At 40.6% G+C, this 26,878-nt stretch overlaps 1 protein-coding gene across 4 annotated transcripts in view; it reads left to right on the forward strand.

Annotated features, from left to right (window-relative positions):
- The first annotated feature begins 3,210 nt into the window (after nt 1–3,210).
- MARK1 (microtubule affinity regulating kinase 1) overlaps nt 3,211–26,878 on the forward strand; it is a 118,822-nt gene continuing 95,154 nt past the window's right edge. For 2 of the 4 annotated variants that reach the window (XM_004578626.3, XM_004578627.3), the window contains exon 1: nt 3,214–3,842. In XM_004578626.3, coding sequence (XP_004578683.2) covers nt 3,792–3,842 — 51 coding nt within the window. In that variant the 5' untranslated portion in view covers nt 3,214–3,791. Of the gene's footprint in view, nt 3,843–26,878 lie in introns of all 4 variants that reach the window. The other 2 variants (XM_058669195.1, XM_004578625.3) reach the window with 2 other exon arrangements.

Below are 26,878 nucleotides of genomic sequence, written 5' to 3' on the forward strand. Positions count from 1 at the left end.
AGAAGCCTCTAACTTGAATGTGTCACATTTGATTAGCAACCTTAAAGAAAATTACTGAGTCTTAAAACACTGCTTTGTCAGTTAGCGATACAAGAAAATTTTGCTCATGAGCATGTTCATGATTAAGGACTAGGACTGAATGGTTTGGATTCCATCACTATACTGCCTCAGGAAGTTGGAAGGGGAAGCTTGTTCAAGCGGGGTACACACTCCATTACTCCTTTTAAAAACACAATGACGTGTTTTTATCCTACTAAAAGCACATTTTCAGGTCCAGTGCAGTAGCCTAGTGGCTAAAGTCCTTGCCTTGCATGCGTTGGGATTGCATATGAGCGCCGATTTGGATCCCAGTAGCCCCACTTCCCTTCCAGCTCCCTGCTTGTGGTCTGGGAAAGCAGTCGAAGACAGCTCAAAGCTTTGGGATTGTGCTTCTGCATGGCAGACCTGAAGAAGCTCCAGGCTCCTGGCTTCAGATTGGCTTAGCTCCAGCCATTTTGACCACTTGAGGAGTGACTCATCAGATGGAACATCTTGCTCTCTGTCTCTCCTCCTCTCTGCATGTCTGACTTTACAATATTTCCATTTACTTTTAGCTATATATCAAACCTAAAGGTGATGGTATTAATATTTGAAAATCATTATTTTGGGACGGTTGGACTTGTTTCTAACTTTTGTTAGCCAGAATTATGAATCTGAGTTATTCAATAATTATTTCATTTATACATAATTGCACTACTATAAACCTTAAGAAAAAGTTGACTTAGAAAATATTCCTTATTATTACTTAACATTCAGTATATTGCAATATGGACCCACAAGTGCGGCTAAAGAAATGGTCATACTTTTATTTTAAATTTTTGAAAATTTTGACTCTCTATGAAAGACAAGAAGAGAACTCTACAAGCCATTAATTTATTTCCCAAAATGGAAATGGGCCAGATTGGAAATGCAGCCCGGAACTCAATCCTGGTCTCCCACATGGGTAACAGGTTCTTGAACCATCGGCAGCTGCCTCCGGTGCGCACATTAGCAGGAGGAGTCTGGACACAGCAGCAGTCAAGACTCAAACCCAGGCACTTCCATTTGGGATGTGGGTGTCCCAAATGGGGCCTTAGCTGCACCAAACTTTCAATGCATATACATCCAAGTGGATGGAAACCACTGGGTCAGAAGCCTGACCTCTCCCTTCAGCTGTCTCCAATTAGTCATTATATTTTATGGGGGCAGGGGTTAACCTGTGGGCTTTGTGACTGGTGCAAGACTGAACAGCGCTGCACATTCCAGTTATCTTCTGTATTTTATTAACCCGGTGCATCGTTGACCTTAAATAAATCACTTGAGCAGAATTTGGTAAAATATACATATATGCACACGTGCCTCTTAGGTCAAGATAATGTGCAAGAGCAAAAGCCAAGCTAGCTGCTGAAGGAAAAACTCAGATTTTCATGGTTAAACCCGCTTTCACAGAAACTTTATTCCCAGGTTAGTACAAGGGCTTTTGTGACACACGCTGCTGTGTGATGGCTGTGGTCCATGACACTACCTTAGCAGTGGCCACAGGTGGCAGTGGCTATGGTTCATCAAAAAAGTGCAAGCTTCTATCCTGGCATGTTGGGTCCATCTCAGCGATTCAGGAACTTTGCAGAGGACCCGTAAGAGCTTGGCATTCCCAGTTACATCTCCTAATTCAGCCTGCAGTGCGCAGTTCCAAAGCCCGAATTCTCTTGATGGAGCTGCGATGACCACCAAAGGGGTCTTGCGGTTTTTATTTACTTTGTGAACTTGCAAAATGTTTGTAAGACAAAAAATGCTTAAAGAAATAAATACCACGGAGTGAATATGCACCAAGTGAGAATTTATTTTTTTCTCAGAGGATTTTTGTTTGCTATTTTTAGGTCTTTTGGACCCATGTTCTTGGGGTCAAGTGTTAACTTTTCAGAAACACTCTTTAATGGGTCAAGATAAAAACCATCTGCTGCACGCACTCTTCCTTCAATGGATGGACTTCAGGAGAGAAAATTAATTTCCCATCATTGTAAGAGGAGAGAGAGAGAAGGGAAGAAGGAAGGAAGGTTAGCGAGAAAGGGAGAGAGGGAGGAAGGAACGAAAGAAGAAATAAAAGAGAAAAGGGGAGGAAGGAAAAGATCTGCCCGCTTCTGTCTAATGTTTATCTTGCAGCCCATCCTTGAAGTGGAAAGGAGCAGCAACAGAGACATGGTCAGGTTTTTGTCCTAGAGGCTGAGTGTGCAGAATATAAGCTCTCAAATAAGATAGGGAAAAAAACAAAGCAGCATTGATTTTTAAAGGGCTAATGGGCCTTGAACAATGCAGTATACATTCGCAGTCTGCAGAAGGTAATCAGGAGTGGCAGGTGTGTGGGAGGATGCAGAAGCCACCTGGAAGGGCTAGGACGGGGCCCAAATGGGAGATGGCTGGCCTAAGTGACACTTCCTTGCGTCCCAGGAAGTGACGATCAGCCAGGGTGAGTGTTGGGACTCACTGGTGCCGCAGGGTGAGGAGAGCCCTCTGTGGCCCGTGCCATTCCCTAGGAGCCCAGGTCGTCGGAGTCTCAGTCCTGGCACGAAGGCTTCTCCGGCCTCACCCCCAAGGCTGCTGGCGCTGCTTTGCGGCTATTCTGCCCTTTGCACAACTATGAGGGTGACCCTGAACCCTACGGCTCCTCGAAGGAAGAGACTTAAAGAGGGGCTCGGCTCAGCAACTGAGAAAGCTGGGATACGGGGGCGGAGGCGAAGCATTTTAGAATGGGGAAAGTCCTGAGATCCGTACGCAGGAGTGTGGGATCTAGCGTAGTATCTACTCGATGCTTCCCGATCAAACGGACAATAAAAGGGGGAGGGCACTTGTCTGCATCAGCTCTCTCGCACCCCAACCCGGCAAAAACCAAACAGGAATAAATAAAAAAAATTTTTTTTAAGCACCACAGGCTCTTAGACGACCATAAACTCCGCGGGTGGGGCGAGAAACAAAAATAAACAAGGACAGGCGGAGCCCGGAGAGCGCGGGAGGAGGAGGAGGCGGCTCCGCATCCCTAATGAGGGAATGAATGGAGTGGCCCCCTCGGCTGGCGCCCGCCCACCCGGCGGCGGCCGCCAAGTGCCTCTGGGCGCTGCGTGCCTCGCCCGCCGCTGCGCGCGTTGCCTGCTCCGGCCGCTCCTCCGGGCTGAGGCTCGGCGGCGGCGGGGACTGAGCGGACCCCTCAGGGACGCGCGCGCGCCGGGGGCTCGGGTGCCGGGAGTCGGGGCGCCGCCGTCGCTGCTGGGCCCGGGGCGCGTGGCTGCGGCTGGGCCGGGCGGCGCCGCACACCTGAGGCGGGGCGCTGTCAGGGCCGCTGAGCCGGGCTCGTGGGGACGAGCCGGGCAGTGATTGGAGACGCCGAGTTCACCTTCAGCTATGGCCCGGAGAGCTTAGCGGGGGCCCGGACGCCGCCCCCCACAACCCCAGGCTCCCATCCCTCGGCGCCGCATCCTGCCGGCCTCGCCGCCCGGCTTGTGCCGGGCTACGGCTCTCGCCCGGAGCCCTCCCTGGCTCCGGCCCGCGTCTCCCGGCGGCGGCGCCGTGCGGAGCGGCTCCCCCTCCTCTTCCTCCGCGTCCTCTTCCCCCTCTCCACCGCCGGGCCCGCTTGTTGCACCGCCCCGCGGCCTGCGGGAGCCGCTCGCCCGGGCCGGGCTCTGGCCTTGTGCTTGCCTCTGCACTCTCTCCTTCTGGCCCCCGGGGCCCTCACACGAGCCCGGCCGGTGGGACCCCGGCCCGACCCCGGCCGTCCGCACAAAATGTCGGCCCGGACGCCATTGCCGACGGTGAACGAGCGGGACACGGAGAATGTGAGTAACTGAAGCCTTCCCTGGCAGCGCTGGAGGCGAGACCCTCCTTCCAGCCTCACTTTTACCCCCGCTTGGGCTGCCGCTGGTCCCCTGGCGAGGCGACCAGCGGCAGGGTCTCCATCCTGGAGACCCACTGCTCAGCCCTGTTCTTTATTGCAATTCCGTTTCACTTGGTTCCCCTCTACGATAAGGATAGGGGCACTGGCGGCGGTGGCGACCTCTCGGCCGGAGGTGGTCCTGCGGGGGAGGATGGGGTGATGGAGGGCAGGGAGACGGAAGGCTGTGTCAGAGTGGGCATCCGGGATTGCTTTCTTTCCACCTCTGCATTCTGTATCTGCCCCCCCCCCTCCAGTGGATGCCTGCTTTATGAGAACCCCCGAGCCAGCTACCCCTACACCCGTGCCTTTCTGGATCTTTCAGTCCTTTGCAACCCCCCCCACCCCCCCTGCATTGCCCCATGACTTTGCTTTTTGTAACATTTGGTCCACGTTTTGGGTCATGGGCAGAAAATCTCGGGAATGGAAGCAGGGATGTGCGCGTGTGGGTACGAGTTTGTGCAGCTGTGAGACTGCTTGCCAGAGATGAGTAGAATTTCACCAGTAGCTTCTTGTGGATCAGGGCTTATACTGCAAAATGTTCAAAAGACGCCTGAAGCCAACTGCTTTTTATTCCCTTCCTCCAGTCCGGGGTGATGATTCCAGGCAGGTTTTACTTTAAATATCTCCCTTCCTTCTTGGAGTGTCACAAGGTGCATTTCTTTGAAGGAGGGATTTTCAGTGTCTGATCAAATTGCCCTCAGGAGTTGTTTTTTTTTTAATCAAGATGCAGATGCCCCTGGTGTTTAAACTCTTGTAAACTAAAAGAGCAAGTCCAGTTGTGTTTCCATCTTCTGAAACGTGCATTTGTGTGTGTGTGTCTGTGTGTGTGTGTGTGTGCGCGCGCGCGCCTGCCTTTGTGGCTAAGATTTTTGTGTGTGTGTTTTTGTTTTTGTTTTACCCCTATTCCCCCACCAATGACCTGAAAGAAAATAGGCTCTTAGCTGATTTTCCAGCTAGCTTTAAGGAGCTCCAGGGGTACGAAGTTTGGGTCTGTTGTTTAGTGCAACTCTAGTAGTCTGATTAACTCGTCAGCCCTACTGCCCTCTATACCAGTGACTTCACAGGATTGGTAAAATAAAATAATGAAATGCTTTGGCGTTCTTAGACAAAAGGGATGGGAGACAGGAGATGACATGGAGGGGGTGCCTGAACATGATTTAATCTTGGAGAGAAGGGGAGCACAGAAACTTAACCTAAATATAATGAAGGGAGTAGAAATTCTAGCAAACAATTTTTAGAAGACCTATGAAGATGTTTCAGGGTATGCTTTTGTCTTCTTTGGTGTCGGTTCATTTAAAATAGTAAATATAATCAAGGCCGCAGCTCTCATGCATTGGAATATAATTTGCATCATGAACGTTTTTAAAATAATTGAGGCAGAATTTTGAGAGATTAAAGAAGGTCAGACAAAAAAGAGAAGGGGTTTGGTGAAAGTTGATTTTAATGCTGAGTTGATAGAAGATTGAGGGACGCTCAAAAAAATCTTGTTATTCACGAATGTGGTGACCCTTGCTTTATTACCAAAATACGGTGTGTGTGTGTGTGTGTGTGTGTGCGCGTGTGTGTTAGCCAAGAAGTGGGGAAAATGCATTGTTTGTATTTTCTTCTGGATTTTGGATAGTAAAGCTCCCTTCTTATTTGAATCGTGTGCTTTATGCAGAGGTGAGATGGCTTTATAGAAGCCATCAAGGAATAGTACAGAAGCCAGCATGTTTGCAAATCTCTCCCAGAAGAGTTTAAAGCTAAGCAGCAATAGTGTAGTCAAATCTTGTTAGACCTTCTGAAAGTGGTTGTACTGGATGAAACCATTTGCTCTGTGTCTGAATGCTCTTTCAGTCACTTTGATGGTTTTGTCCCTTATACCTGTCTATGTGTCCAGATCTTTACTCACATCCTAATTTTCTTCTAATTGCTTTGAAAGTATTCATCATACTCCAGCTATTATTTAATCAATAAGTATACACTGAGCTCTGTTTTTGAGCTAAAGAAGTACTTTTAGTATTTAAGACAAGGCCTTTCCCCTGGAGGAGCTTCCGGAAGAGGTGAATGCAGTCCTTAGCATTGTGCCATAGAAGGTGATGTACACACAGATTAAATTGTTTTATGAAGGTTCCAGGTGTTTATCAAAGGGCCTGCCATTGGTGACTGTTAAGCCTCCCCTGATGTCTCTCTTTATCCTCCAATTGGTAGAAAATGACATTATTGATTCTTACCTACCTCTCATGGATGGAGTAGAGTAACCCACCTGCTTCTGAACTAATGTATGTCTGCTAATAGGGCATAGTACACATTTGTTTGTAATCATTTTCAGTTAATCGATTTTTAAAAACATTTGTGAAAATTTCATATTAATATGACTATTAAATGTTTTTGAGTCCTTTGGGATTTCTAAATATAAACAAAAACACTGTATTATCCTTAGAAGTTAAAAATCAAGAAATGCAATAATTTTAAAAAGGCATCTTGGTAACATTTTGATTTTTTTGTCCTTGGGAATATGTAATATCTGTCCTTCCAAATATGACCAGTTTACATTCAAGATAAATTTAAAAATTCAAAAGTTGAATATTACAGCACTAATCTCTTATATGTTACTACTGTTTGTAACAGAGTGAGAAAGAGTTGTTTTCTTTTGAGAATATTCTTTATAGTTTTTCAGGAATATTTTCTTAGGTGAAGGATTTGTGTGTGACTTGTTAATAAGGCCTCGACTAGCTAAATACAACCAATGAATAACTTTTAAACAGTTTGTAATAAAGTAGAAAAGACATATTGCATATAATAGAATTTATAGAAAAGGTGTTTGGTGATGTATTGTAAAGAGTTCAGAACAAAATGTTCATTTTTTTCTTCTGCTAAATTATACTTAAATAATTCAAGCATGGATGTGAATAATATGTTAGTATTACCTTTATGTTTTTTTTTTCAAATTTCTTATTGTTTTCGAAAAACTTATGGTATTTTAAGAAAAGCTCATTTTATTTGAAAGGCAGAGAGAGCAACAGACAGAGGTAGATCATATATCTACTAGTTCACTTTGCAGATACCCACAGCAGCCAGGGCTAAGCCAGGCCAAAGCCGAGAGTCAGGAACTCAACCGGGGCTCCCAGGCAGGTGGCAGAAACTCAAGTACTTGAGCCATCATCTGCTGCCTTTCAGGGTGTGGCCTTGGCAAAGACTGGCTTGGAAGTACAGCAAGGACTGGGTTCTAAACACTGTGGCCACATGTCCATCCTCTAGTTATAGTAATCTTTATGGATCAAAAATGTTCTGACTAGCTTTATGTGATGAAGTTTTGATCAATCGGAAAGAAACTGATTTGACTATACTACAGGGAGTTTGAAAATTGAATTAGGTTGTATTTGAGCACTGTGAAAACTCTCCGCAGTGAGTGTTGGATACCTACTTACCTACTTCCTATAGCTAAGGTATCGTTGGGTAGTTTGTCCTATGGGAGTCACTGTTAATAGTGTGAAAATAAGAGAGCAAACATTTGCCAGCCTCCTTGTGTTTATGCAGTGCTCTGTGCATCGCTCACGTTGCTGCCTTTGTCTGCACTGTTCCTTATTGCCAGTGCCCAGTGCAGTTACCAGTGGTAGCATAAAAGAGATCAATACCAAAACATTCCTCCTTAGTGACCTTGGTGAGAATGGATGCTGCATGTTAGAACCTCGGGCTGAAGCCTTCAGAGACAAAATCAAGTGACCTGGACAGGTTGTAATGAATCTCTTACATCTGCCATTCTTGTCCACTCATGTTGTTACTTCTAGGAAGAGGCTGTTGTTTGCATTTGTCTTACAAATGCTGTAAGTTATTCAGGGAAAAGGCAGACTATGGGTTTCTATCCTTATCTTTATTTTGGAACTTCTTTGGGGGCAGGGGCAGAACTTTTCGTGTCCTGTTCTTTCCTCTTTTTGTCAAACTTACAATTGCTTTGTGGCTTGCCTTGTGGTTTTAACAAGACTCCTGAACTGACTGCAGCCAATAATCCTGTCAGTCGTAGCTGAACACTGATGTGTGTGTTCTGTACCAGTAGTTTCTAAAGTTGGTATGATGGGCAGCTCATGTGGAGAAGAAATCATGTCTTCATTTTTGTGACTTCATTTTTGACCTACATGCATGTGTGGCCTTTTGGAAAAGCTCATGATATGTAGAATTAGCCACATAACTTTTGAAATGAATAGTATATCTCAGACTTTGGGAATCATTTTCTCTTTTCTTTTAAAAAATTTAATTTGTTCTTATTTCAAATGCAGACATACACACATGCACACACACACACCCTTCAGAGTGAGGGAATTGAGATCGACCATCTGTTTCTTGACTTTCCAGATGTCTGTATCAGTTATAATTGGGCCAGGCCAAAGGCAGGCCCACAATTCAATCCAGCTCTCCCTGTTGAGTGGCAGGACCCAACAACGGAAGCCAGCATTTGCTGCCTCAGAGGATGCCCATTAACAGGAAGCAGGATCAGAAGTACAGCCAGGACTTGAATCTCAACACTCTGATACTGGATGCAGCCATCTCAACGTCTATCCCCCTTCCCTTTTTCTTGATGAGACTCTCTACAAGTTTTTGTCATTGAAGGATATTCAGTCATAAACTTTCATTTTAAAAACTATGGAGACAATTTTACCCTTATTATTGAAGCATAGCTTTGCCTAGATTGTAATTCTAAGATGAGAATTTAATTTATTTGCTTAGAAGATGGTGTTCAATATTCTACTGATACTATTGTTTGTATTCAAAAGTCATTTGGGGTGTTTTTTGCTTTTTTTTGGTGGTTTCATTGCAGTGGATTTGGTTATGGTTTTGTTTTCATCCTTATTTTCTATGTGTGTGGATTTATATTTTTCCTAATATCTGGAAACTGCTCAACTATTATTGTCTTGTTTCCATTGTCTTCTAATGTTTTCCATTTTCCATTCTTATCATAAGATTTTTGCAAAATCATAGCTCCTCGTTTTTCTCTCCATAAATGATGAGCTGTGTGAATAGCCTGGATTCATCATCCATGGATTCTTATTTTTCATCACTTTTGGAAATACACTAGCCATTATCTCTTTGAATATACCTTACGTCTGTTTGCTGTGGTGTTTCTGGTACTTTGATTAGATAGAAAGTTTATCATTTTATCCGTTATATGTATTAACCTCTGATTTATTTTTTCTCCATTTCATTGTTTCTCTGTTCTAGAATTTGGAGAATGATTGGCATAACTATTCTGTGTAACATGCTTAGCTGTTTGTTCAGCTGTATTTAAGTCTCCATTAACTTACTTAGTAACTTTAAAAACAATTATGATAGACTTGAAAACATGAGATCTGTCCTTAACACATTTTGAAGTATAGTATTGCCTCTGCTTTGATGAGTTTGACTTGGAATCATGCAATAGTTATCTTTCTGTGAGTGGCTTATTTTGTTTTAGCACGCATAATGGCCTCTAGATTCATTCATATTGTTGCATATGACATTGAGTCCTTTATCACATATATACATTCCCTTATATGTATGTATCACATCAGTTTATACATGTATCTATTGAGAAGTGTTTGGATTATTTCACTCCTTGACTATTTCGAATAATGCTGTAGTCAAACATTGGAGAGCAAATATCTTTTTGAGATCCAAATTTCAATTCTTTTGGATAAATACCCAAAAGTAGAATGTGATAAATACCAAAAAGTCTACGTGATAAAATCAGTTTAATTTTTAATTGTTTCGCAAAGCAGTTGGACCATTTTGCATTTTCACCTAGTGTACTATTGTTTGAAATTCTTCACACACGCTGTTTTCTACTTTTGCTCACTTGCTTTTTGATATGCGGCATCATAAAAATGGCAAGTGAGATCTCGTGGTTTTGATTTGTGTTTCCCTATGGTGCATGATGTTAACTATCTTTTCATGTACTTCTTGGTCATTTGTCTGACTTCTTTGGGGAAGTAGTGATTCAGGTTCTTTGTACATTGAACTCAGGTTGCTTGTTTGGTGTTAAATTCTAGGAGTTTCTTAAAAGTTTTGTGTATTTACTCCATATAATGTATAAAGGTACTTCAAAAAGTTATTGGAAATTAAGTATTTTTGTTGCAAAATTTTTTGGAAATGCATAATTTTTTCAAAATAGGTATTTATGTTAACTTTTTGGAAACCTTTTACATGTTATAAAAATCTTTTTTTTTTCCCATTCTGTAATCATTATTTTCTTTGCTTTGCATATTTTGAGTTTTACATAGTTGCACTTGTGAGGAATCTCCAGAAGTTCATGTAAAATCTTGTTATAAAAAACTATGATTGGGTTTCAGGATTTTTTTTTTTTTTGGCACCAAAATAAACTCATACAAACTTTTTAAAAGATATTCAAATGACATCTTGCTTGAGGCACTAATAAGAATAGGAGTCAACTTCAAATTAGTCCAAATCAGGGCAACATGAATTCTATTCAAATTGAAGCAGCAGCAAACATCTATTTTGCAGTGGAGCTTAAGTGTAAGGTTGATGAAGTTATTGAAATTTTACAAAAATTTTATGGGAACAATGCCTCAAAGAAATCAGTAGTTGTAAATGGGTAACTCCTGTTAACAAGGGGAGAGATAATGTTGAACATTAAGCCATGATGACAGGCCAGCCACATCAGTTTGCCAGGAAAAAATTAAATCTGTATGTTAATTGAAGAGGACTAACAACTGAAGTAGTAAGCCAAACCATAGACATCTTCAGTGGTTCAATTTATATAATTCTAGCTGGAAAAATGAGAGCGGAGCAAACTTTCTGCTTGGTGAGTACCGAAACTGTTGCATAGATCAGTTGCAGACAAGAGCAGAGTTTTTAAAGGAAATTTGAAGCAAGTAGGATCAGGATCCAGCCTCCAGTATGATCTTGAACACAAAATACAATCAAAGCAAAGGCTATCAAGACAAGAGGTGGAAATGTTCCAGTTGAAGCAAAACAACTGGTCAAGAGAAAAGGTCTTGGCACTAGTTTTTGGGATACCCAGGGCATTTTGCATGTTACTTTTCTGAAAGGCCAAAGAACAATAACATCGGCTTATTAGGAAAGTCTTCTTTTTTCTTTTTTTTTTTTTTTTTTTTTTTTTTTTGAGAAATTGATTCAGTGATTTAGCCAAACAAACAAAATATAGGGAAGTGTTTTTTTTTTTTTGAAAAAGTATTTCAAAGATTTAGTCAAAGAAAATTAAAGTAAAAAAAAAAAAAAAAAAAAAACGAAACAGAAAACCTCGACCAGAGAATCTGTTCAAACAACAATGCTCCTGTTCATTCCTTTCATTAGAGTGATTTGATGAAAGTTTCAATGAAAATCACTAGATATTCATCTGACAGTTCTGGTTTGGGTTCTTCTATTCTCTGGTTCTTTTAGTTTTGTTCTGTTTTTTGCTATTTCCGTCTTTCTGCTATGATTGGGTTTAGTTTGCTGTTCTTTTTCTAATCTTTCAGGTATAGACAGGTTATTTGAGATCTCTTATTTGTATGTAGACATCTTTTGAAATGAAGTCACTGTAAACTTATTACCTTTGCTATGTCTCCTAAGTTTCCGTGTGTTGTTATTTGTTTCCTTATGTTGTAAGATATTTTCTAATTTCCCCTGTGATGTCTTTTTGACCCACTGGTTGTTTAAGAATGTGTTGTTTAATTTCCACATATTTGTGGATTTTCCAGTTTTGTGTCTGTTATTAATTTCTGGTTTCATTCCATTGTGGGCAGAGAATATACTTAGTTTGATTTCAGTTTTAAATGTGTTAGGATTTGTTATGTGACAAACATGTTGTCTATCTTGGAGAATATTCTGTGTGTGCTTGGGAAGTTTGTGTATTTGTGTGACTACTGAGTTGAGTGTTCTGTGTATGCTTGTTAAGTCTGTTTGGGTTATTGTATTGCTAACGTTCTCTGATTCTTTGTTATTTGTTATATATTTTTTTTTTGGTCTGGAAGTTATTGAATGTAGGATGTTGGTATATTCTTATTGAAATATTTATTTATTTATTTATTTGAAAGTCAGAGTTATAGAGACAAAGAGATCTTCCACTGACAGTTCAGTCCCCAAATGGCTGCAATCGTATTGGCAAAAGCCAAGAGCTAAGAGCTCCCTCTGGGTCTCCTACATGTACTTGGAGTGGCCCAAGTACTTGGACCATCTTCTGGTGCTTTTCCCAGACCATTAGCAGAGAGCTGGACAGTAAGTGGCACAACTAAGACTTGAACTAGCACCCGTATAAGATACTGGTGTTACAAGTGATAACTTCTCTGGCTATGCCACAATACTGGCCCTGGAAATTGTTATGTTTAGTTATTACTACGTTCCTGTCTATTTTTGCTTTTAGTTTTGTCAGAGTTTGCCTCGCTTATTTAGGTGTTCTGATGTTGATTGAATATATGCAACTGTTAATAGCTTCTTCTTGAATTGACACTTTCAGTATTATGTAATATCTTTTTCTTTTGTGGCAGTTTTATCCGATTTATTTATGGCTGTTCTTGCTGTTATTTGGTCACCATGTGCAAGATCTTTTTCCATTCTTTATCTTCCAGCTTGTATATGTATTTAAATCTAGAATGAGTTTCTTATTGACGGATGTAGTTGGGTTTTGTTTTCTTGATCTATTCAGTCACTTGGTATTCCCAGTGCATTTATACTAATGTAGTTAGTGATGGGGAAGAAGTTATTGCCATTTTGGTAATTGTTTTTTGTCTTGTAATTCTTTTGTTCCTCTTATCCTCTTGCTTACTTCTAATGTGTTCATTGATTTTTTTTTTGTTTTTAGTGACATCTAGAATATCATGGCGTCTGTTAGCATACAAAATCAGTGCCTTTGGCAGTACCCCAAAAATTATTACATTGGTTGAACACTGCATTCTTCCCCCAGTCTGTTAATTTTTAATCCCATAAGCCCTATATTTAATCTCATATTACTAAATGTTCTAAGAGTTTTCTATCAAAGCGATCTTGTCTTTTTAAATGGTCTCTTGGTTGTTGCTTGTTTTCATGATGTTATCTTGACTTCCTTAAACATTTCATTTGTAGTTACTTACTTTCTGTTTCTGGTGATTTTGTTACCTGAAGACCCTGGGGTTTAGATATGATGTTTGCGCTTACTCATTTTTGTATATGCTGGGCTCTGTGAGTGTCTGTTCGCCCAGTTTTTAAATATGAGACTTGGGGACTCATCTGGAGAAGACTTCTTCCATAGGGAGTTGCTTTTCCTCCTGATGGAAAGTCCTGCTGACACGTGACACTTGAGTGTCTTGTAGGAAACCTGGCCCCATGTGGGTGTTATCTGTTCAGCTCTCTTAGCTTGTAGCTGGGCCAAAGCCTAGATGTTTGACTCTAGAGTAATTCTGACTTTTATGATAGCTTTCAGCTGTTTACTTGTTTTCTAATGGCTAGCTGTTTCTGGTTTGCCCTTGAGTGGCTTCTCTTAGTTTTTTACAATTCAATAATACAAATAAAAGAATGTTGTATCTTACCTGCTCTGTTACAGAAAGACTGGAGTAAATGGGTGATAAGAAATTTCTATGTTTAATGTGATTTTGTTACCTTTAGCCACAGGTCTTTTCTGAAAGTCTCATGTAGATATTAAAAATATGTACAAGTTTCTGTTCAAAAATCTTCCATTTCAAAATTTTAGTAGATTTTGGAAACTATTATAATTATTAAAATAGTTTTAAGAACAGTTGATGCCAAGAAAAACAGAAATTTATTAGCAGAACTTTCACCAAAAAAAATTCACACAATTACTGAATGGGTTGAAATATACACATCATAATTAAATAAGTTAACTTCACTTAGTTTTCTTTTAGGTGAAGTACCTTTAGCCATGATGATCACTTAAATCAAGGCAGTGTTGCAAGCCCATGACTATCCCTTCAATTCTTTGTATCATACATTGTTAAGCCAACGTTTTAAAAGTCTAGAAATATTCATCCATATTGTGTAATAGAAATGTTTTACTAATTACTAAAGAGTTTGGACCATTATGTTTTCAATTAAAAAAGAAATTTAATTATTTGAGAGGGCAAGAATTAGAGTGTACTCCCCTTCGCATCCATGTGGATATGCACTCTCGACAGCCATTCCTTAAATGCTCACAAAGACTGCTGCTGCTGGGCTGCGTGTTGAAACCAAGAGTCAAGAACTGGCCAGTCGGCTCGGCGGCGTGGACTAGTGGCTAAAGTCCTCACCTTGAACGTCCCGGGATCTCGTATGGGTGCCGGTTCTAATCCTGGCAGCTCCACTTCCCATCCAGCTCCCTGCTTGTGGCCTGGGAAAGCAGTCAAGGACAGCCTAATGCTTTGAGACCCTGCACCCGCGTGGGAGACCCAGAAAAGGTTCCAGGTTCCCGGCTTCGGATCGGTACAGCACCGGCTGTTCCAGTCACTTGGGGATGGAAGATCTTCCTCTCTGTCTCTCCTCCTCTCTGATTTCGTAATAAAAAATAAATAAATCTTTTAAAAAAAGAAAAAGAACTGGGCAATCCAGGGTTCGGGTATTGTGGCACAGTGGTTAAATCACAGTTTGTAGTGTCTGCATCTGGTATTGGATTGTCTGTTTAACTGAGTCCTCGTTCTTTCACTTTCAATCCAGCTTTCTGCTAATGGATCCGGGGAGGAGCAGAGGACGGCTCAAATGCTTGCAGCTCTGCCACCCTCATAGGAGACCTAGCTGGAGTCACTCACTGGATGTCATCTGGAGAGAGAAGCAGTGGATATAAAATATATATCTCTCCCTCCATTTTGCTTTTTTTTGGGTAGGAGAAATAAATATTTTTTAAAATGCAATTTGGGTCTCCCACATGGGTGGTAGCAGGAGCCCAACTGCTTGAACTGTGGCTACTGTCCCCTTCAGTGTGTGTAAGCAGCAAGCTAGTCCAGAGCAGGAAGTGGTATTCATTGGGTACACATGAGTCTTCACCTAGGCTTAGCTACTAGATCAAATGCCTGCCTTCATCTAATATACATAATATATTTGCAAAGTAATTTACATATAATTTGTGTTCCTCTGGGGGTCCCAATTTTAAAATTTAGAGATCTTTCTGAATATACTACAGGAGTTTAGCATTATTCTTTTTTTATTATTTATTTATTTATTTTATTAAATTTATTCATTAATTACATTGTGTTGTAATTACATAGAATCTGGGATTCTCCCCCCCACCCTCCCCCCATGGTGGGTTCCTCCACCTTGTTGCATAACCATAGTTCAAGTTCAGTTGAAATTCCCTCTTTGCAAGTAGCATTATTCTTTAATTGTTCTCTGCCTGAGGTTTTTTCTTTGAGTAAATTGGAAATACTTTGAGGCTTTGAATTCTATATTTTTAAAGGTTATTTTTATTTGAATGGCGTATTTACAGAGAGAAGGAGAGAGAGGGAGGGAGGGAGGAAAGGAGGTATATAGTATATATATAGAGAGGGAAAGAGGAAGGGAAGTATATATATAGAGAGAAAGCTCTTCTGTCAGCTGGTTCACTCCCCAAATGACCACAATGGCTAGAGCTGAGCTGATCTGATCCAGTGCCAGGAGCCTCTTCTGGATCTCCCATGTGGATACAGGAGCTGAAGGACTCAATCCATCCTCTGCTGCTTTCCCAGGCCACAAGCAGGAAGCTGGATTAAAAGTGGAGCAACTGGTATGACACAAACCAGCTCCCATATGAGATACTGATGCTGCAGATGGAGGATTAGCCTGTAGGCCACTGCGCCACCAGCTTCCTTGAACTCTTTCTAACATTACTTCTGTATATCATGAATTATCTAGTAGATTATCTATAGTATTTTTGGTGCTTGGAAGTTTAATAAATAAGGGTGTTTTTTTATTCATTATTCTCAAATACAATGAGTTTATGATTTACCTGGGAAAATTGTTTCAAGTTTATATTCCCTAATCCCTGCTGCTTCTCATTCTGTGTTTCTAGTCAGTCTCTCTAGGGTGAATTATAGTAATTCCTTTTTCTTATCACCCTTAGGTAATTCTGATGCAGGACCACTGAGAAGGCTTTTGAAAAACACTGGTTTATGGGCCCGGTGCAGTAGCCTAATGGGTAAATCCTTGCCTTGGATCTGGCAGGATCCCATATGGGCACCAGTTGGTGTCCTGGCTGCCCCATTTCCTATTCAGCTCCCTCCCTGTAGCCTGGGAAAGCAGTAAAGAATGGCCCAAAGCCTTAGGACCTTGCAACCACATGGAAGACCTGGGAAAAGCTCCCAGCTCCTGGCTTTGGATTGGCTCAATTCTAGCCATTGCAGCCACTTAGGGAGTGAACCAGCAAATGGATCTTTCTCTCTGTTTCTCCTTCTTTATGTAAATTTGCCTTTCCAATGTAAATAAAATACATATTTTTTAAAAAAGATTGAATGCACAGCAACTACTTAAAAATACTGATTGATCATTATGATTATATCAACATTTGCTTAAAATGAAAGAAAAATTGTGTAGTTGAAGGTTGTATTGTGTACAGTTGAGTGGGGGAAGTGAATCTGTCCTTTTGTAAGTAATGAGGACAGTAGAAAGTACCAGGACATTGTCTGATTTGAAGGTAAAAGATAACGTATGAGATTATAGGTGTGAGATAGGAGAAGGGACTACTAAGAGGGTTTCTATTTTCTTTTCCATCCTCTTCCTCCACATTGTTGGAGGAGTTTACCATATGATTCTTCAGGTATAGGCTGAATATTTCATCTTGTATTTTAATATTTTTTGACCACTGCATTTGTTTCGTTCAGTGAGTAAACCAAATGAGAAGGTGAGAAAACAGCCCAGACTTTTAGTGAACTGCCTGTAAAGGATATGGTAATAGGTTAGCATGGCTACGTTTTCCTTTTGGAATCAGCAGTGCCACTCTCACAATTTGAGAAAGGTTTGCTTTGATTTCCTTTTCTATTTACTTCATCACAGTTGAAGATGATAGGGGTACAAAGGCAAATGAAACCTGCTCTCTGCTCAGCAGTGACTCAGCCTGAATAGGGAGAAAGCCACAGAGACAAACAAGTGCAGCAGACAGTTCCCGTTCCTTGTCATCTGGCTGATCAGAACACAGAACAAAGAAGGAAGGGTACTCAGGACAGCTTTTGGACCAAGGCCGGAAAGAGAAGTAGTCCTTCACCAAAGGCTCTGTAGAAAGTTGAGTTGGCGGCAAGGAGAGGGCACTGGGCTGATGGCATTACGCACAGTGGCCCCTAGGGTGGTGCTGGGAGCAGAGGGGCTGTAGCTCCCCTGGAGGGTGGTGTTATCTCACTAACTCTGATAACTCAGATAACTCTGTGCATGGGTAGGCAGTGCTTTGCAAGCTTTAGCAAGAACGGATCCTGGAGGTTTCCTTAGCCCCTGGCATTTTTAAGGACAGGTCAACATGGTCAGATTTATATTTTTTGTATATTTTACAAATATTGCAGTTTTTAAATTCAGTAGGCTGCTCATGGTACTTGTCAGAGTTTTTAAGAAAACACTTAGGAAAACTTTAATTTGGTACACTGGGAGAAGGGTCTGTTGAAGGGGAGATGCCAGAGCTAGACAAAGATCAGCCGAACTTCAGTGGGGTTCCTCGAGCCTTCCTCTCAGTCTGGCCCTCTATGTCTATCTTGTCCTTGCTGGGCCTGCACAGCCCTGTCTTTGTAAAGAATGCTGCTCAGTCAGTTTAGCATGCTATCACCATTGATATCTGACCACCTGGATACCGGATTAAGTTTTTCAACCCTTTGCCTTTGATGTCTCCTCTTAGTAATTTTCTGTCTACTGACCCCCTAACCCTGCTTATTGATTGTAAATCCACATTTTGTCTATGTTTAGAATTGAGCCTGATCTCTCTTCCCTGTGTGATATCCTTATTAAAATAGTCTTGAATTGAGTCTTCCTTACCGTTTTAACGAAAATCAGATTTTTTTTTTTAACACCAGCTAAGAAAAGATACACGTTTATGTTTGGGAAGTTAAACAACCAGAAGACCAGAAAGTAGCATCTCTTCAGCTTTAGGACAGAAGAATAGGGCTAGAAAGAAAGGGGCTAGGAGAAGGAGTCACAAATGCTGAGATTGGTAGTTCATTGTCTTTTAATGACATTCTATTTTTGTGATTTTAATCAGTGGTGAACACTTTACCTAAGGGAGATTATTTAGCTGCTGTTTCATTGTGATCTAGATTTATCTTTTTATCACAATCTCTTAACTTCAGTTACTTTAAGAGGGTACTGTTGCTGTTTAAAGGCAGTCTCCAACGTGTTGGTGCTGGTGAAAAACACCTAGGGGTAGAAATCTGAATGCTGTGGTGCTAATGACTTATTAGCTAGTTTATCTTGGCTGAGTCACTTCACTTTTCTTCTTTATGGCTCTTACTGGTATCTGTTACTTTGGTACTTCCCTATAAATTGTCTTGCATACTTTTCTCTGTAGAAATTATTTATCAACTGAATAGCACCAGTCTGTCCTACCACTGTTCTCTCTCTCTTTACTGTTTGAATACCATCAAGGAAAAGGAAATAAATTACAAAGATGGTCAAGAAGTTCATGGAACATGTTAAAAAATGAATTCGTTTTGGTGAAAACAAAGCTTGAAATCTATGGAGATGTTTTTCACAGTGTAAATTTTCTCCTCTCTCCTCTCCTCTTTTCTTCTTTGATCTATCTATTAGTAAGGCAGAATGACAGAGAGACATGAAGACACAGGCATCTTCTATTTGCTGGTCCATTCCCCACATGGCTGCAAAGAGGTGGAGTGGGGTGGAAGCCAGGAGCTTGGAATTCCATCCAGGTTTCCCGTCTGCATAGAGGCCTGAACACTTGGGCCATCTTGTGTTGCTTTCCTGAATACACTTTTTTTTAAAAGATTTTATTATTATTGGAAAGCCCGATATACAGAGAGGAGGAGAGACACAGAGGAAGATCTTCCATCCGATGTTTCACTCCCCAGGTGAGCCGCAACGGGCCGGTACTGTGCCAATCCGATGCCGGGAACCAGGAACCTCTTCCGGGTCTCCCACACGGGTGCAGAGTCCCAAAGCTTTGGGCCGTCCTCGACTGCTTTCTCAGGCCACAAGCAGGGAGCTGGATGGGAAGTGGAGCTGCCGGGATTAAAACTGGTGCCCATATGGGATCCCGGGGTTTTCAAGGCGAGGACTTTAGCTGCTAGGCCACACGCCGCCGGGCCCCTGAATATATTTAACCTGGTGTGCCACTTCACTGGCCCCCACGGTATGCATTTTACATGAGCTTGTTGGAGATACCTAACATGTACTGGTGACTGTGTTTTTAAGCCCGGAGAAATGGCCTTTCAGTGAATTTGTAATACTGGTGCCCAGAAGGCATCCTACAGCTGAAAGTCTTGAATAGAGCAGGCCAAGCTTGGCTTGGTAGATGGCTTCTACTTTTCCTTGCTACCTTCCTCTCTGCTGTAGAAGGGTGAAACACCAAGGAGAGGACAGGGTGTTTTGAAGAGACTGTACTCCCTTTCTGCTAGAATTGAGGGCCAAGTTGCTGATTCTCCTTTGTGTGCTGTTTGTGGCAATACTTTCATTATATATTATATTTTGTTTAAACCTGACCTGACATTAACAGCATAGACTTCTTAAGACCAAAACACTATCACTGACTCCTATAGCATGTGAGCAGTGGTATTGGGCAGTTTGCAAGTTAAGTTACTATGCTAGCTTAATAGTAGAATATGTCCGTAAAATGTGTTCTTCCTGCAAGTACTTTCATGGTTCTATGTATGTAGTAGCAAAGAACTCAGTGAATGTTTAGTAAACATATGCAATTAAGATTCATTCTCTGAAAATACTGAATTACTTTACAAATTTGAGGTAGTATAATAAGCAACAGTGTTTGCTTTTTGTGTTCTGTTCAGTTTTTATTACTTTAGAGCACTTTATGAACTTATATAATGGAGAGAGGTACATCTCCTTACATTCCTGTACATAATTTAAAATTTCAGTATACTAAATTTATTTAGAAAGTGAGTAGACATTTAAGTTGGCATGATTATTAGCTTATATTAGGTAATAATTACTGGATTTCTGTTGGATTTAGTAACTGAAACAGAACTGAAGGTATTAGAATAAAGCTCTGATTACCAGAGTATTAAATTAAGTCAAATGTAATGATTTAAAGAACAAACAACTATTGTAGTTACTGGCAGAGTTTAATGTTTTTATACTTGTGGGAATGAAAGAATTAGGAAGTTTCTAAAAGAATTTAGCACGACAATTTTAGGTACAATTTAGACAGATGTTTTACTCCCTGGGGACTCCATTGCTTTAGTTTGTAATGTCTTCTGGCAAGCAGTAAGAAATACATCTTCTGGATTTTACCAAGAGTAGAGGCTGTTTTAGGGAGGAGTGCTTCTAGCGTATAAACATGGCTCAGCAAGCTTTCCGTCTCCTGTATCAGCACCCAGTCTGGGGAGTTGGGTGCGGGCACGGGTCATCCTCTCTGTGCACTATTCTGCAATAGAGACCAGGTAGCTGCGTGCTTAGCTGCATGTTCACCAAAGCTGAACTCCTTCAGTTAAAATCCGAGCTCTGCCATCTATTGGCTGTGATCTTGGGAAACCACTTACCTACTTTCTGCCTCAAGTTTTTATCTATAAAATGGAATAGTAAAAATACATGTAGTATAGTGCTGACATATAGTGAGGTTTAGCTAATGAAATACATACAGATGCCTTTAGAACAGTGCTTGGCACATTACAGAAGCTATGCAAGTGTTAGCTCCTGCCATTACTATTATTACTGCATTTAGATAGACATTGAAAGACATCAGAATTTTAAGTGCATCTCAAGAGACTGGGTTATACATGATTGTTATTTTAAAAGAAATTTCCTGTATTTTAAGTCTTGGGTTTATATTCCCTCACACTAAAAAAAATGTGAAGTTTAACTTCTGGTTCACAGGAATGCCTGATGACGTGTGTGAGAGCTGAACTATCTGCAGGTGGCTTAGTGAACAGGGAGTTAGAGCAGGGTCCAGAAGGAGTGAGCTGTTGAGTGACATGAGTGTCCTCTGGGGAAATTGAGAGACTTGTGCTCTTGTGTAATGTTGAAGAGCACAAGCTTGTTAGACCAGACATCTCAGAGTTTCTTCTCATCCCAGCCCCTTATCAGGTGTGCAAGTGTAGGAGTGTTTCCTTTGCTGAGAATTGAGGATACCACGTATCTGGTCAGATGGTTGTCTGGTTTAAGTCAGAAGATTTATATACTACAATCTGTAGTGCTAGCTGATTTTCAGTAATGGTACCAAACCAACCAGAATCAAACCAGGGCTTGCAGAAATGCATGACTACTGATCAGGATGTAGCTCTCCTATGCATCAGTGAGGAAAAATGCATGACTAAATTCATGCTTTCTGTGCTTTGCTTTTTCCCAGGTTTACCAGTTTCTTCATGTTAATATGTTAGTTCTTGAGAATTGTGTACGATATACTTGAATTGATCACTGCTTTAAATGTGTTCATGAAATCTCTCTCTTGAGATTGCAGTGATTTTACTGAGTTTCTATATAAAGGCAAGCATTATGTTAAGGATTTACAGGTTGAACATAATTTTGATAGTGTCATTGTGTATAGTGAAAAATACGATGTTTTTCTACAATTGTCTTTTCTAACTTGTAATGCTTGCTTTTTTGCTACTTAGAAATGATCAGCAAGGTTTTGGTAGAATTGTAAGAAATTGTTCTAATTCTGTATTTGTTTTGCATCTGTTTTAAGGAAGATGTTTCTCTTCATTTTTCTCTAAAAAACACTTAAAGTTTTTTTTTTTTTGCTTAAAGTAATTAATTTCACCTTAGGTTTATATTATAGTGACCTGTATTAGGAATACAATCCCGTGTTCAACTACTTTTTAAAAGTAAGAACACTGAAAATTAATTTGTATCATTGAATCAAAAATGTAGTTAAGGAGACAGATTCTTGTAGAATAATCCTTTTTTTTCTCTGTAAGTTTGCACTTACACGGTCATGGGAGCTGGCTAAGCCTTCTGTGTGGTTGTTGCTGCTTCAGTGGTATTAAGAGGTTGGTAGGGCTAATAGTAAGGAACGATAAAACTACTGTGGGGAAGAAAAATTAAAAACTGAAACTTGTGTCTGACTCATTGCTTTACAACTTCGGTTTTTTGTTTGTTTGTTTTAACTTGCTTTACAACTTCTAAGATAGGTGACTCACAGGAAAAGCTATGTCCATTGTCAGAGCTGGGCATGCACCTGGGTGAGGATTCTGAGGAGCTGAAGTAGGTAATCCAGACAGAGCTGAAGGATCTTTGAGGCTTGGCTGCTGTTCCATGCCAACTTAACACCTACAGTAGGCATGAATTGCAGTTGTGTCTGGCCCCACATTGACCTTCAGAGCATGTACATGGCTACGGTTTTTATTTCTATCTTTCAGATTTTGGGTGGATTTCTCTTGTGGCTAGTAAACGTTGAAGAAAGGATTTCTGTGCATCACATTGGAAGCCATCAGTACATGCCTCTTGTTGACTTAGCTTCCCTTTTAAATTATGGGATAAGGCTATGCTTCTATTAGTCATTTACCTTCCAAACAAAAGTAATAGAAAAATCTTTCTTTTGCATCACACAGTTCAGCTGTCCATGTATACCTAAAACATAGCAGCTCTCTCAAAAGAAGATATAAGGGTACATTACTAATTTTTGGATGATACTCATTTCTCAGCCACAGTTTCTTGTTTATGCCCTCTAGCATCAGTATTAACATAAAAGTTGACTGATATTAATATTTCAATGTTTGACAAAGGGGAAATAAAGAAGAATAGGAATGGTTAATAAGTATACAAATACATGTGTACTCAGATAAGAGGAAAAGATTTTTTTAAATGTTATAGTTTTGTAACTATAGGGTCATGGTCATAACACATGGTCAGAGATGCTTTATGATGGTGATATTTATGATGACCTCATTCTACTAATTCCATATTCCCGTTTTTATTGAAAATGTTGCAGCTGGTTATAGTTTCTTGCCTGGTGAAGTAACTGACCTTCATTCCCGAAGTGTCTAGACTGTCAGAGATCTTGCCTGTATTAGATATTATACTTTTTCATTACCTTTTCTCAGGATATGAGAATAAGAGGTGCTCCAGAGAATCTTGCGTGTTTTAGATATACTACTAGTTATAATTATTATGTAATAATAATCTAGTTTTCCCTTAATAGTCATGATCAGTCACTCCAGCCAGTATGATAGCTTCCTTTTCGTGTTGATTCCTTGCCACACTCAAGCAATCTCAAAGTGCAGTTTAATGGAGTGTTAATGTTAGCTCATGGAAGCATTTCTACATAGACACTGGGACTTCTAGACTGGCAAAGCCTAAAAGTTTCAGAGACTAGAAAAAATTTGCTAGTGATTCATTAAAGGGCAAAAAGAGCCACTCCCATTTCTTTCAATTGACTGCTGGGTGTCTGAGTTCAACAATGGGAAAAAGAGCACCATGTGTTAGTCACTGACCCAAGAGTATATGACGTATCCTGGAATATGCTTATCCACTATTGCCTAACCAGCTGTTTGGGGGTGTGGGGGTTTATAGTAAGAGTGGTGAATTCTCCAACTATAGACTGATTTTCATGCTTCCTCTACTATGAAATGCATTTCTTGCTTAGAAACAGTACTGTATGGAATACATTGAGGGAGGACAACTGTCAAGATGGTAAAAATTTGCCCTAAGTCTTAGCAGTGGAGGCTTAGGCATAAGCAATGAGGACAGAGAAGACAAGTTGGTATCAGCCAGTGTCAACTCTAGTGAGAATGCACGGTGTGAATAGATAAAGCATTGATTCTTTTGTATTTTCTGATGAAAATAGTATGGTAGAATCTACTGCTCCCAGGTCAACCTCTCCTCTAACTACCCCTACCCCCAGGGTTGATGCCATTTTGGGAGCTCAGTTTATATGCCGTCAGTATTATTGGCCTTGGTGAATGTTAGTACCTGTTACTCATCCCTGTTAACATGGCTACTTTGTTCAGGAGTCCATTGAACAAGGATGAATTTTTGTGGGATGATCTCTCCCACCTGCACCGTGCCCCACCTCTAACATGCTATATCCTGTCTGGGTGTCTTAGAGTAGTTGTTACCACCAGCTCTGAGATCCAGTCATGGTGGAGGAGTGTGGAGACCTGTGAAGGCAAGGTGATTAAAATCCCTGTGGAGTAGGTCAGTGGTTCTCAACTGGGGGAGATTTTGACTTCCAGGGAGCACTGGCCAGTGTTAGGAGACTTTCTAAGTTATCACACAAGTGGAGCTCCTCTAGCGAGGAGAGGCCAGCGATGCCATTGACATCCAATAATGTAAAGTACAGTCTCTTACAACAAAGGATTATCTGAAATTCAGAACACATCTGTAGTGCTGAGGTTGACTAATCTTGGACAAGACTGTGACCTGAGGCTCTGAGAAAAGATAGTGAATGGAGCAGCAAAATGCTTCAGAAGTTCTTTAGTCACAAATGTAGAGAAAGAAGTCTCACCAGTGCAGCAGCTGCACACCAGGTGCAGCGGGTTTGTTGATTCAACAATGAAGCCATATCTAGAGTGGAAGCTGTAATTGGAATTACTAGTTGTTTTAAGTTCTTTATGGTGACATTTATCTCTACAGACTCTCTAGGAACTAACTTTAGGGTTTTTAGGGCTTTTACAATCATTCTAATGATGGCTCTTTCCTGGTATAATAGACACTGATTCACAGACCAGGGAACAAATATATGGGTTCTGGCAGGGAATGAGTTGTGTTACACCTGTGCATTCTCAAGCTAGGAAAGTAACCACAGGATGGGTTTGGAGACCTTCTGTACTAATTTGAGCTGCACCTGGCTCCAAAGTTGGTTTCCATGAACTTCTGCTCTGACTACTGGAGAACACAGTGGAATTCTGAGCTTCTAGCAATTATTGTAAATTTGGATATTTTTCCCACATCTCCAATACCTAGTACATATACTCAGTTCCCTTTAGGGAAATCCAGAAGATTTATGTTACACATTCAAGGACACTCTGTCCTCTTCATTCAGGAGATTCTGTCTTTGAAGTAACTCAAGCTTGGGAGTTATTTGAGAGACTGTGACTCTGACTTTTCATTGTTAGCACAGTGTGAGCTGCAGAAATACCCAGTCTAAACAGAGAATACATTTCAGCCTTCCAAATTGTCCAGCTTCAATTTATGGCAAATGATAACTCAGAACCTTATAGGGAAGGGAATTTGAGGAAATGTAGTTGCAGCTTAGTGAAAGTGACAGAACAAAACTGCCACAGTTGAGTACAAAGAAGTTGTTATTGCCACTCGTAGGGACCATGGGTCATTTAACTTTTCAAGCTGATTGTGTTGCTTATATATAGTCCTATCAGTTATTGCTTCAGTTTAATTGCCCATGAGGAACAGCTGAGGTCAGGCCTATTGAGTGGCTGTATGGCTCTGTTCAAGTCGGTGGCCACTACTCACATGAATGAGACTTTGATGGGTGTGCCTTGATGTTATGGAACGTGGCCATAGCTTGACTAGGATTAATATGCAACTCTGCACTACCAACACATGATCATAGTATTCCTGGCTTCTAGGATTTGAGACAGTTTTGATTAAAACGTAAAGGGATTTGTGCATTTAGATGTACGTGCCTTTTCATGGCTACTTATGTAAAGAGGTGATATTACACTGCTTTTATTGTTTAGGTTAAATAGCAAGTGTTTTTCTGTAAATTTTGATAATATTCAAAACAGTTTTGGCAAATGAAAGACATCTGAATATGGCATCTCCCTTCCTTAAAAAAACTTTGAAAAAAAAAAAACAGCTGACAATCTAATTTAGAGCAATTGTCTGCCTCTTCATAGTCATCTCTGTTTTTTGGTTTTCGCCCTCTGTAGTGTATAAGCATAATGATTACTTCAACACTACTTTTAAATTAACAAATGTTGATACCGTCAACATTTGGTGGGTTGTTGGGTTGGCAGGTTGGTGGATAGTTGTTTCAAATTGGTATTAATAATTTAAAAATGCAGTTTCTTGGAGTATGGTCGGTTAGTGTTGATAAAAGCATATAAACCCCAATCAAGAAAAACAACATTCCATCATTAAAATTTCTTCCTGCTTTGTTTAAGCAGCACTCACCCTCTTCCGGAATTTCATGTACGTGGACACCCCGACCCTGTCAAGTTTCCTTATTTTGTCTGCCTTGTCTGTGAGATTAACCCATGCTAAATGCATCAATAACATTTTTGTGAGTATTTTAATGTATGAAAATGGCAGAATTCATTCATCCATTCTCCTGGAATAAAGCTATTATAAACGTTCTTGTGCAAGTACTTGTGGAATTACGTTTTCATTTCTTTCAGGGAAATGTGTAGGAGTAGGACTGTTATGTTGTAGTGAGGATGTATTTTTAAACTTTTAGCTTTGTATTTATTTGTTTCAAAGAAATAGAGAAACAGATTGAGATATTCCAAGGATGGCTGTTTGGCCTGGCAGTTGAGATGCCCACATCCCATATGTGGCTCATGACACCAGCTTCCTGAAAATGCAGGCCCTTCAAAGCAGTGGTGATGCCTCAGGTAGTTCAAAAAGATCTTCCATCTACTTCTCATCCCTTCAACAACTGGAACTGGGACATATTGAAGCCAGAAGCCTGGAACTTAGCCTGGGTCTCTCCCATGGGTGGAAGGGACCCAACTAAGCCATACTCTGCTGCTTCCCAGGCTTGAACATTAGCAGGAAGTTGAAATTGGAATTACAGTCAGAACTCAAACTTGCAGTAGAGAATGGCTCCTAGCTTCTAGTTCCTGGCTCCAGATCTGCTGAGCTGTGGTTGTTGTGGCCACTGGGAAGAGAACCAGCATTTGGAGTATCTATTTCTGTGTTTCTCCTTTCTGTAACTCTGCCTTTCAAATAAAAATAAATGTTTTTTTTTTTAAAGAAATCCAAGTAGAGATGCTATATAAATTGTTGGTAAACATGTGTAAATTTTAA

The sequence above is a fragment of the Ochotona princeps genome, chromosome 10 (genome assembly GCF_030435755.1).
Source record: "Ochotona princeps isolate mOchPri1 chromosome 10, mOchPri1.hap1, whole genome shotgun sequence".
NCBI classification, from domain to species: domain Eukaryota; kingdom Metazoa; phylum Chordata; class Mammalia; order Lagomorpha; family Ochotonidae; genus Ochotona; species Ochotona princeps.